Source organism: Equus asinus, chromosome 9 (assembly GCF_041296235.1).
Source record: "Equus asinus isolate D_3611 breed Donkey chromosome 9, EquAss-T2T_v2, whole genome shotgun sequence".
Classification (NCBI taxonomy): Eukaryota; Metazoa; Chordata; class Mammalia; order Perissodactyla; family Equidae; genus Equus; species Equus asinus.
In genome coordinates this window covers 77,643,805-77,656,899 of record NC_091798.1, presented here as the reverse complement: position 1 = coordinate 77,656,899, position 13,095 = coordinate 77,643,805, and the positions used below count along the sequence as shown (strand labels likewise).

Sequence of the window (13,095 nt, the reverse complement as noted above, 5' to 3'; positions counted from 1 at the left end):
CCCTGGCTGGCCAATCACAGCCAGTCCTACGCTTCAATCTCTTTGGCTTCAGTGACTAGTTCAGAGATCAACATAGGACCCAAGCAGGGCCAATCAAATTTTCACATGATTCTTATTTGGATGTTAGAGCCTTTTCTCTGGGATAATGCTGAATAGAAGATGCTGCAACTGCTTGTAGCTACCCTCTCTGAATGTGTGAAGAAAGCCCTGTCTGCAAGAAAGAAAAATTAGGTCATTAGGCAAAGAAAAGTAGAGAAGGAGATGGAGGGAGAGTCTTGATAACAAGAGTTTGAGTCCTGATATCTAGCAGTACCAGAAGCAGATCTACGCTTTTTTTTTTTCATTTACATGAGTCAACAAATTACTTTTTTTTGTAAGCAGCTTGCATCAGAGTTATGTATCTTACAATGAAGAGAGTCTGTGCTAACTCAGTAAGTGAAAAGGTTATTCTCTTTTTTAACTTCTATAAAACGTGAGACTGATATTCATGTGCACATATTTGAATCTGTAAAATAACTATACAGTAAACCTTAATAGCGGCATTTTAAAATGTTAATAGATGTTTAAGGGCAAGAAGTTTCTCGATTATCCATGTAAGTGGTATAGATAACTAAAAAGGGTAGGCAATCCAAAGTAACTCATATTCAGTTTTCTAATACTTCAAAATAATGAAGGGGGGAGGGAAGTAGGAGAGGAGAAGGAATTTATTCTCCTGATTATGTTTTCCTAGGCATAATTAAAAGTAGTTTGCATTTGCTGAGAACACACAAGTTTGGCATTGGGAAAAACTGGCACAGAAATGTACTGGGAAACAACAGAAATCTAGGCTAAGATCACAGTTTTGTTGTAGATATTGGCCTGAATAAACAATCCACTCATAACAATTGAGAGCTAGGTGTAGCTCTTTCTCTCGGGTAAGAAAGCAGAAGGCATTGGACAACAAATGCTTTTCCAGAATGACTTTTCATGTTGCTTAAACTATAACATGTAAACCACTTTAAGAACTGACTGGAAAATAACTGTCATCTGGCATTACGATTTGTATGAGCTATATTCCACCTCAAGGGGAGTTATAAAGAACTCCAATAAAAATATCTCAGTGTTCTCAAAGTAGTTACTTATCTTCCATTTTCTAAATTTACTTATTAAATTTCAACATAATTAACTTTTAGAAACTTTTAAGTTATTAGGCTATCCACTTTCTGGCTATTCTCTGTTGGTGGTAAGGATCTGAAAAGGCAATTGCTCAGTGGAATGCACCCAACACGAGTTGGCTACCTTAAGCAGAACTCTCACAATTATTCACCTAACAACTGTTTTATTATACACACTTGGGGGGATTTTCAGAAGTAATATATATTCATAGGAAATAGATCAGTGCTGGATCCTAATAGATTTTTGGCCTGTCTTCAAAACAAAATTTGTCTGCTGAAATAACTTATGCTAAAAACTGTCACTCAGTTTTTAAAGACAAAGCATGGGTATCTCATGCGTTTATTGATGGGTTCTGACATTGGTGAGTTTGCATGATTTGAGAAAAAAATTTAATTTTATTCAAATTCTACAATGATACTAAGGACTCATTTTAGAAAGCATTGTAAGGATTACTTTATGTGTTAAAGCATTTCAACGTTCATGGATGGAAGTAACATTGGACTTAATGATAACTAAAGATAGATAGATTTTTAATTTTACAAAAAGAGTATTATTAGGCACTGCATTGTTCTTTATGCTTTAAGTATACTTTTCAATAATTCTTATGAAGGTTTTTTTTGATTCTTAGAATGACTCTGTATAGGAGTATGTTATATCAATCATTTTTATTTCATATGTGAACAAAACACAAATTAATTATTTATCTTAAGTCAATTGTTTTGTATGCAAATTTACTGAAAACTAGTCTATCTCTAGTATCATGCTAGATACTGTCTTGCATGGTGAGCTGTGGGCAGAGACAGTATGATTGGGTTCTGTGGTTAGAAACCAAATAGGGTTTCTTTTTTTGAGGAAGATTAGCCCTGAGCTAACATCTGCTGCCAATCCTCCTCTTTTTGCTGAGGAAGACTGGCCCTGAGCTAACATCTGTGCCTATCTGCCTCTACTTTATATGTGGGACACCTGCCACAGCATGTCTTGATAAGTGGTGTCTAGATCTGTGGCTGGGATCTGAATGAGAGAACCCTGGGACTCTGAAGGGGAGCACGCAAACTTAACTGCTATGCCACTAGGCTGGCCCTAAACAGGGTTCCTAATCAGATTTTTTTTGTAAACAAAGACAGCTAGGTCATGACTTAGACACTGTCTTTGGTGCCTAATGACTTTTTTCAATTACCAAACTCTTCCCAATGTTTCTTATGATATTGTAATAAACTTAAAGGAACTGATGAATAGCTTTTTATCAAAAGCCTCATAGAGACAACTGAATCTTGAGAAGAATAAGCCAGTGGATCTGCTAACCATTAATTTCTCTAGATTTGCTGATCAGTAGTGCCAAAGCAAATCATCAAGGAGCTTTTTATGTCAGTACTAAATTATTTTAGTTCCCAGAAGAAAGACCTTTGGAACCTTAGATCTTAGTATTAAGACTCAGGCATAAGTCAATAACAGAACAAGCCAGACGAAAAATGATTTTGTGTTTTAAATGACAACAACAACATCAACAAAAGTACTACCATTACAGAAATGATCAGGGGCTGGCCCAGTGGTGTAGTGGTTAAGTCCATGTGCTCTGCTGAGAACTATGTAACATTTTTGCTATGGCTGACAGGATTTTGACCACTACATTTAACTTTCAATTGCAGTAACTAATCAGAGCCTAGATTTTCACTGAAACTCCTTTCACTTTTCCTCCCACTCCTGACTTTTGGTCTTCCTTTTCTCTCTTCTCATACCCTCCACTTAACTCCTAGTTATCCTTCAAGTCTTAGCTCAGGTTATTCCTGCTCTTTAGAATGTTCCCAGATATCCCTTACTGAGTTACGTGTGCCTTTCTCATTGTTGTTCTTTCGTTCATTCCTCTAACGCTGGCCACTTGGTGAGGTGATGGGTTTTCTCACTTCTTTCCTCTATCTAACCTACGTGTTCCTTGTTTAATTCTAAATCCTCAGTGCCTAGTCCTTCATGGGCACTTAGTAGATATTCAATCACTGAGGAAGTACAGAGGCATAATGATACTGCTTATGATTATATGAGAATGTGGGACCTGGAGGAAGAGCAGGAGTTGGTTTGGGGCCACAGCAAGGAAGTCTGGGAGATGGCCAAAAGCTGCTATGCTGGGCGTTATCCTTTTGCTTGCCACGTTCTGGTGTATTACCTTTGATTAAATAGCTCATATTTTGCATGATGTATTTAAAACATGAATATTAGTATATGTGTGCATATGTTTTTAGAAGAACAAGCGAGAAATCAAATCATTGCTCTATTTACACTTTCAAAATTTAATAATGTTTGCAAGAATATTAGCAGTATAAAAGTCTGGGTAGTCAGATAATGTAATTAAATGTATACGCATATCTGTGATTAGGACAGGTGGAGTTTTATGGGTGAGTGTTAGAATGGATATGGAGGTAAACATGCTAAAGATTTATAAGATGTTCCATTGAATTAAAAAAATCAGTATTGTCCTCATTAAAACAATGATAGAAAATCTATACTTGCTTTTTAGTAGAAAGTGGTATTTCATTTATATGTGGTTTTATTTCAACTGCAATATCACTGTATCAACTGTGAGAAAATATTTAAATCTCACAAATTCAAGCACCTTCTGTTTCCTAAATGTTCACATGGTGTATATATGTGCACAGAGAACGTTCACCAAATAAATTGTTTACTGACTAATGCAAGAAACTCAGTTTAAAAATAAAAATGATACATTTTTTTATGGAGTGTGCCATTTCTGGAAACTCAAATAAAAAGGATAAAGATTCTTTCACTTCTCATCTAAAAGCGTAACATTTTTGTTAGTATTTTACTTAGAATTTCTTGGGCTAGAAGACAAAAATTGATGGCTTTAGATTAACTACTTTAATGATGCGATGCAGAACATTCTTTTCTACCTATAGTGTTGGTGTGATTACCTTTTCAGGAGAGAAAAGAACAACACAATAAATCCTTGTATGGTAAGTCTTTTCCCACCTCTTCTCTTTAGTTTAAATCTCAAAGGTAATACATATTTAGCAAGCAGACGGATGCCATAAAAATACGTTTGAAATGAGGTAATCATTTATAATATTTGCATGCATTTAACAACTTATTATTACAGAAAGAATGATTTACATTTCATATACTGAGAAAACTTACTCGGTGTCTACTTAAATTTAGCAATATTCTTAAAACTATTTTTGAAAACAATCAGCATCTAAACACTTGCTCTCAGCTGTTTTAGCTCTGCTTTTCATAAATATAACACAATCACAACAAATTAAAGGCAAGTCACTTGACTGTCTTGTTACATTAGTTTGATGAAATTAGTGGTTGACAATGCTTAGCAGGAAGTGACAGGGCTTTCTCAATAGGTTCACATATCAATTTTTCTGGGGAAAGTAAGAATCATATCTTTATCAAAATATTCAAAATTTTCTTCCTAAGACAATCCCTCACAATCTCACTGATGAGAGTTCAATTGTTCTGCTCCTAAGACAGACAGAAATAAGTAGCTACAGTGACTCTTCAGCCCATAAAATTATTGGTTGTGATGGAAGAAATGCTATTTTTCTTGAAATTTTCTTGAGGTGGTACCCTGGAGTGGTGATATTACCTGTGTGGGTGGCCTAGAGAAAGGATGCAGATCTGGGATCTATGGCTAATGCTCTTTCCTTTCCATCATACCACCTCTTATTTAATTCCTTTGTAGGAAAAAATTAACAACTCCCTCTGCCTTCCTGTACCTTCCTCTCAACACATACCCATATTTTCTCTGTATCAAGAGTGGTAGGTGTTATGGGTTGAATCGTGTTCCCTCCCAAATTTATATGTTGAAGTCTTAACCCCCAGTACCTCATAATGTGACCTTATTTAGAGTCAGGGTCTTTACAGAGGTAATCAAGTTAAAATGAGGTCATTAGGCTGGGCCCTAATCCAATATGACTGATATCCTTATGAAAGGGGGAAATTTGAACACAGAGACATGCATAGAGGGAAGACGATGGAAAGAGACAAGAGAGAGAAGATGGCCACCCACAAACCAAGGAGAGAGGCCTGGAACAGATCCTTCCCTCACAGCCCTCAGAAGGAACCAACACTGCCCACATCTTGATCTTGGACTTTGAATCTCCACAACTGAGAGACAATAAACACGAACTGTTCTTTAAGCCACTCAATCTGCGGTACTTTGTTACAGCAGCCCTAACAAACTAATATAGTAGGTATTGAACAGAAAAGCTAGAGAGTGTGGACATTCAATGAAGAAATAGTATGAATAAAGGCAGAATTGGGCTTGCTTTCGGGAGAGATGGTTGAGACCACAGCAGGAGATTCAAAAGGAAAGGTTAAGTGGGAATCACAAGGACCAGAGTCATCCCACTTAGTACATTCCTAGACTCTGTATCTCATAGCCTCTACATTCAATCTGTGGTGCCCTGTTTTGTTCTTATTCATGGAGATTCATACAATTATTATAGGTTAGAAACAACTTCAGAGATCATTCCTTTCAATTATATAATGCCATATGGGTTTTCAAAAAGTCTTTATCTAAATCTTTCATGTCAAAACCTTATCATATGTTCCCTTACCTAGCTGTCATTTGACAGCTATGGAAATGGACTTTATAACTGTCTTCCAATTATTACAATTCCAAATGTCATTTCCTAATATCAGAATAGAAAGTTCCCTGGCAACTGAGACTACTGTCTCTACTTTTTCTGTGCTTTCATTTATTCAAATTTGACTATCAATTGTTGAGCACCTACTAAGTGCAAGTTCTGAGGGATGCAAAAGAGTGACTTATGAGGTACAAATAAAGCACAGACAAGTGGAAACACAATGGAGGGAAAAATTATTGTCTACTGTATAAAAGGGAAGTCCTAGGGGTTTCTTTTTATATTACCTAATTTTATCCCTTTATCAACTCTCTCAACCTGTGGATTGCTAGACTTACTTTACAGATGAGAAACTGAGGATGAAAGAAGTAATTCATTCTAAGTCACTGAGATAGCAGGTTATTGACCTGGGATTTGAACCCAGAAATGCCTGTCTCTCAAACTATGCCTTGATTATAGGATCATACTTCCTCTGCAGATCCTTCTGGTTCAGAATATTTGTTAATAATTGATGTTATCAGAAGCAATACTTATATAACAGGAGGACTATAATTCTACGTGAAGACCCCCAATATGTGACATACCACAGTATTTATTACAAGTTGTCACCATGTTTATTTGTTTAATGTGGATACCTCATCACACTTTAGGCTCCTTGAGGGCAGGATGAGCTTGTTTTTGGTCACCATAGCATCTCAGCAACTAGGACACTATCTGCTATATAGGGTACTCAATTAACAATTATTGAATGAATATACATTAACAAATAATTGAATCTATTTTAAATTTTAATTAGGTTGGTGTCATGAACTGAACTGTTTCTCCACAAAAATTCATATGTTGAAGTCCTAACCCCAAGTACCCCAGAATGGGACCTTATTTAGAGACAGAAACTTTACAGAAACAAGCTAAAATGAGGTCATTAGGGTGGGCCCTAATCCAATGACTGGTGTTCTTGTAAGAAGAGGACATTTGGACACAGATATGTATGCAGAGAAGACACTGTGAAGACACAGGGAGAAGGTGGCCATCTCCAAGCCCGGAACAGGGACCCTTTCCTCGTAGCCCTCGGAAGAAACCAGCCCTGCTGACACCTTGACCTCAGACTTCTCGCCTCCAGAGCTGTGAGACAATAGATTTCTGTTTATTTTCAGTACTACCTAAGTGGCAGTACGTTATTACAGCAGCCCCAGCAAACAAATACATGAAATATTGAAACAAATTCTCTTTCCACAAAAAAGGCATATGTTAAGATTTGATCACTACTCAATAATCTTAAAAGTTTTACAACTGTTCCAGGAGCATCATCCTTCACTCTAAGATAATAAATCAACTTAAAGCATCTGATACACTGTCTTGGCCTCTGCACCGAGTTCTAAAACAAAGTCTACACAATACATCCTAGAAGGAAAGAGGACTAATTATTAAATAATACAGTTAGTTCTTTGAGAGAAGAAGAAATGACATAACAGGTTGCACAGCTTTAGAAGGGAATATTGAATTTAAAATGTAGTAAATTCTCAGGAAGGCCTCAAATTTTCCTCTTCCAACCATCCTCTTTGGCAGGCAGTCAGCAGAAGAGTCAATAGCAATAAATGAAGCTGTTTTGTATTTCGTCATTTTGTTGGAAGCTGGGGGAAGAAAACTAAGAAGCCTACGTTCAATGCCAAAGTAGCTAATTTTGCCTTTGGCAGAATTCACAGCAGAGCTCCCAGCTAAAAGTGAGGTGGTGGAGCGGCAGCCCAAAGGCCCTCCATGCTGGATTGTTTTCTGGAGGCAGCGCTTCAGGTAAAACGTCAATCTCCCCCAAAGCCTCTTGTAATGTTTCTCTTTTCTGATGTAACCAAGATAACGCTAATGCCTTGTTTTAAGGATTTTACCGGATATTGGGGTGGATTTACTTCATGACGGTTCATCTTTCAACCGCCTGGGGCTGTAATCACAGGAACTGACCCTGCCTTCAAACCTAGAAATCCACAGATTTCATTTCTGTTCATTTCATTTCTTCAAATATGACAAGCAGGGAGGATTCTACTGTGATAAAACCAGGATTTCGATATTTTCAAATGCTTTTTAAAATTGAAAGTAAACATTCAGAAAGATGAAAATGATCTGGGCTTACATTATATTCTAAATATGGGTTCACTACACTGAGGTATGTAAACACACTAATTGTAATTGTAAATTACCATGTTGTGCAGGAAAACAGACATATGGCAGGTGTCTTCACTCACGGAGCTACACTAGAGCTCTTTAACATTAATGGGCATCTGATTAAATAAAAAACCCCTAATTTTTAGCAATGTCTTCCTAACTGATATGTCCCAATACTCCTCCATTTAGAGAATTGCCTTTCTTTTACAGAGGCTACAAATCAGACTAAAAATGAAAAGGTCAGATTTATTATCCTAAAATATTGCTTTATAATGAGAAATTACCATTTTAGAGACAAAAAAGGCTGAAAGAACAAATATTTTTAGGAACCCTAGACTTCCTAGAGCCTTCCTTTAGAGATATTGCTTGGATTTTTTAATCGTATAATAGATATAGCAAAATTTTTTTAAAAATCACCAACAAGACCAATATACACATTTTTTTCTGAATGTAATATACGTTTTTCCTTAAAAAATAAAAACTGATATAAAGTTTAATAAACTGTTTTGTCTCATTCAACAATCTATTCTGAACTGTTTGTCAAAAACTGTAGTTCCATAACACACTTTTTACTGTATATGGTGTTTCTTTTTATTTACTTAACCCTTTGTTGAACATTTAGGTTGTTTCTTTTTGTTATTAAAACAAAAAAAAATATTGTGATGACCACCCTTATCACTAAATTTTTGCACACAAATACAATTATTTGCTTATAAAAATTTTTAAAAGTTGAAATGATGGACCAAAGTGAAAGCACATTTTAAGAACTTCCCATATGAACTACCCAATAGCCTTTCACGAAGGTTGTACACTTCACATTCCCATGAACGGAATAGCCAAATATTTGTTTCTGCTAATTTGTCCATCATCATCACCACACTGTTTAAATTACTGTAGTTTCACAACATCTGGTAGGACAAGGCTACCCTAACTCTTTACCTTCAGAATTTCCTTATTTCCCTAACTTTCATTCTTTCAGTTTAGAATCACTTTGCTAAGTACCACTCCCACATTCCACTAGGATTTTATTTGAATAGCATTATAGTTTTCATCTTAAAAACATTGTTCTATATGGATAATACAATTTTGCACCCTGAAAAGAATTCGTCATGAATAGATTCTGTCAAGGAAATCAATACTGGTTAGTAAGCAAGACTATTTCTAGAAGAAAGCCATAAACAAAAGTGGCTATTCTGAAAAATAAATCCCTGTGACATAGTTTTAGTATAATAAACAAAGATGTACAGTATATATACTTCAAAAATATGAAATTATAGAAAACAGATGCTATTTCAAGAGCAAGATAATGTTTTAAAATAAGGGAGGATAACCTAACACTTCAAAGTTTTGACAATAGATGGAAAAACTTCCAGGAAGAGGAGAAATTGTTCTTTATGATAGGAATCAAATTAAAGTGCCAAGGATTGATAAAAATATAAGAACAAGAAAGCCAATAATGAATACAACATTTGGTCTGCATGTGAAAGACTTATGCAAGAAGTGATTCAGGGCCATTATACTACACTGAGATACCCAGAAAATACAAATTCAAAGAAAACTGGGAATTACCTACTAGACAGGGCCCGGGCAGGGGAAAATCTTGAAAGTAAGGTGGCCAAATGGAAGGTGTTTGTTAAATTCTGAAACTGTAGATCTACAAGAGTCATAGTCCCCTTTGAAAATATGATGAAGGCTATCATCCCTCTCTTTAAAGAAAACACACGTATGCACACACAATTCTGATTATACTCTTGAGGAGTTTAGCGTCTTCAGGTTAAGAAGACCTGACTTGTCTAAAGGAAACACAAGATAAAGGAAATACTTTCAGAATGACGGTGAAGATTCTATTGAGCGAGTGGTTAGAACTCATGTTTTTAATTGAGGAAGGGGTGATCTGGCAAAGATGAAGACTTTGGACTGTTGTTTGGCATCTGCCTCCACTAACTACTCCACTGAAATTGTTCTCACTAAAGGTACCAGTGACATCTTTATTAGTGAAATGATATATCTTATTTGATTTCTTATGTTACTTTTTTTTTTTTGGAGGAAGATTAGCCCTGAGCTAACCGCTGCCAATCCTCCTCTTTTTTTTTTTGCTGAGGAAGGCTGGCCCTGAGCTAACATCCATGCCCATCTTCCCCTACTTTATACGTGGGACGCCTACCACAGCATGGCTTGCCATGAGGTGCCATGTCTGCACTGGGATCTGAACTGACAAACCCCGAGCCACTGAAGCAGAATGTGCACACCTAACCGCTGCGCGACCGGGCCTGATTTCTTATGTTACTTGATCTCTGTACATTTGACACTGTTAACCACTGACAACACACTCTTGGTTTTCTCCCAACTCTAAGGGTGGTTCCTTATCAGTTTTGAGGGATCTTATTAAGGTTTATATCCATCAATCTTAAATCTCTGAAAAATATGAAATCCTTTAAATATCAAGGCCCAGCCTTTTCTCTTTTCATTCAAGTCAAGAGGACCTGTGATGGAAAATCTCATTTTAAATTATGTGAAGGCTGATCAGAGACACACACCAGTACTCACCTAAGCAGAGGTGCGGCAGCTGTGTGAATGATGCAGGGTGCTGAGGCAGACCCGTGGAACTGTTCCCTGACACTGAGAGCCCGTTAGTGTCTCTCCACATCTGCAGGGGCTGAAGAACTCAAGGAGGAGCCTGGGTCAGAGCCTCCTCACAGCTTTTAGGAACTAAATGCTCACAGCGCAATCACAACTGTCCATCCTGGCATTCAACACTGCCTGAGCCTCTGCAGAAATATCGCCCTTCCAAGGCTTTCCAGAAGAGCTGTCTAGCAAAAGGAAGGAATGGGACTGGTGCTGTGTGACTTTTAGAGGAATAGTCCAAGAGTAAGTGAGTAGTCACCCACTGAATCTAAAGCCAAGCAATTGAAGTTTGGCTCCCCTTTACTAACCTATGTGTACTGTCAGTGTTCTATCTTCAGGCACTGACAAGAAGAAAAAATATACGTTGAAGGAAAACAGAAGAAACTAGAAAAAAGCAATTAATAAAAGTAAAAGCTAAAATCAACTAATTAGGAAATAAAAACAGTAGTAAATAGGATAAATAGGATAAAAATCAACAAGGTTGATCTTTGAAAACATACATAAATTCTTTGTAAGACTGATTAAGGAGAAAAAAGCAGAGAAGGAAAAAACTGACAAGATTAGTTAGCAAAGAAGAAGACATAAACTCAGATATAATAAAGAGTGATAGAATTATACAATAAATATCACATGCAAGTGTATGGCAGCAGATGTGACAATAGAGAGGGATTAATGATTGCTGTTTAGTGTATAATGACCCCAACTGACCAATGCAGAAGCAGAAAACTGGAAAAGATCAATTTCATAGGAGAGATTGGAAAATTGATTAAGATGTACCATTGCAGAAGTCACCAGGGAATGTTGGATCACCTATCACTAATTTCCTCTAAAAAAGCACATCTGAGCTCAAAAGAAAGTAAGGGAAATTCCCAGGGAATAAACCAAATGGAGCTGAAAACGAGAGCTGGAGTTGGGGCTGAGCTGCCAATCTCAGTAACAAAGGGGTTTGAAATACACCAACTGTGTGTGGCAGGACAGGCAATAAACCTGCCTGCATAAGGTGGAGGGTTGAACTGAGACCCTCACTTAAAGCTGGGGCATTCTAAATGAAAAAGTGAATTAGAAAAAAATGCATCTTTCAAGAAAGGCAAAGAACGAGAAAACTTGTGTTTCAGCCAGCGCTCTGGGTGGGCTCCCTGTACTCATTTCTTATCTCATCCTCAAACCTTCCCCTGAAGGAAACTATTCTCCTGGACTTCGTGTTTGTGTTTACACAAAGTGCTGCTCGTTGTTGACACAAATGGTATACTGAAACAGTCTTCTGTGACTTTGAATTTTTCACTCAATATCGTGTTTATAAGAAAAAAATAAATTTTATGTTTACTGATCACCACAAGGAGTAACAGACACAATTTTCAATTAATTAAAAGAGAAACCAAATATCCGAAACCATCTAAGTATTGTAATGTACCTTAAAACCATTGCTAGGCAAAAACAAGAGGAAAAACACAAAGCAGCAATAAATTTCAACCTCGACCCCATAATATTCCCAAATAACTCCCACCCTCATCCCCTAGTACTCTTAACTTCTTCCCACAGTGAATGGAGAACTTGACGCTAAAAGCCCTGTAATCAACCTCAGGGACTACTATGGCCACCCCCATAAGGACAGGCCCCTCAGTTTCAAAGCCGGGGGAGGTCTAGAGTGGTGGTCGGGGCAGAGAGGAGGGCACCCCCGCAGGGGACGGGGCGGAGGAGTACAAGGGTGTAAAGTATGGGCCCCCACAGTGGAGGGAACCAAAATGGAGCCCCAATGCGAGGGGAAAGCACACTGGTCCCCCTGGGAAAGGAGAGCCAGCTACCCCCACCTCCTCTGGTGGGGAGAAATCATTGGTTGGCTGGCTGCCCATCTTGCTCCGGTTATAGAACCAAACTCGGACTAGGTCCTTCTGCAGCCGGAGCTGCCCAGCGATGCTGCTGATTTGCTGCGGTGTGGGCCTTGGGCATTGCAGGAAGACTCTCTCCAGGGAGTTTCCGATGCGAGTCTCCCTGCTTGCCCGTCTCCGCTTCCGAGCCTGCTGCAGGATTGTCTCCATGTTGCATAAGCCCAGAAGGTTCTCGGTGTCCACTTCCTCCAGCCACATTTTCAGCAGCGGTAGCAGCTTCCACATGTTGGCGAGGCTGAGATGCTGGGCCTCGAAGCGGCAGATGGTCGTCTGGCTAAGGACCTTTCCAAAAAGAGGCCCCACGGCGAACCCCACGGCGGCCTGCGAGTACCCAAGGGTCATCCTCTTCTGCCTCAGCTCCTTCGCCAGCTGCGCCATCTCTTTCTCAATGGCAGAGACGTCTTCTGGAAGCGCCAACCTTGGGATGCAGCGAAGGACGATGTATGGACCGGGGAAGGCAGCCTCGGAGGGGCCCGGGAACCAGGTCCCCGCCCTGCCAGCTGTGAGCTGGGGCCCGCAGGGTGCCATCCTGCCTAGGAACTCATACAGCAGGGCACCCAGGGGCACCCTCCACACCCCAGGGCCCGGGCAGACCCTTGGCCCGACCCCTGGCCAGACCATCAGCCTACCAGGGGCCGCCTGGGAGCTCAGTGAGATGGGAGGGTCAGCCCGTC

General features: G+C 38.7%; 2 protein-coding genes across 13 annotated transcripts in view; both read right to left on the bottom strand.

Annotated features, from left to right (window-relative positions):
• The window catches only part of ARB2A (ARB2 cotranscriptional regulator A), a 381,926-nt gene that overhangs the window by 92,856 nt on the left and 275,975 nt on the right, over positions 1 to 13,095 (bottom strand). The window lies entirely within an intron of this gene.
• POU5F2 (POU domain class 5, transcription factor 2) overlaps positions 1 to 13,095 on the bottom strand; it is a 62,624-nt gene that overhangs the window by 47,688 nt on the left and 1,841 nt on the right. Inside the window, 1 exon segment of the mRNA XM_070517784.1 lies at positions 1 to 13,095. This exon segment is cut by the window's left edge and continues 47,688 nt beyond it. Within this exon segment, the coding sequence (XP_070373885.1) occupies positions 12,176 to 13,095 (920 nt within the window). The 3' untranslated portion in view covers positions 1 to 12,175.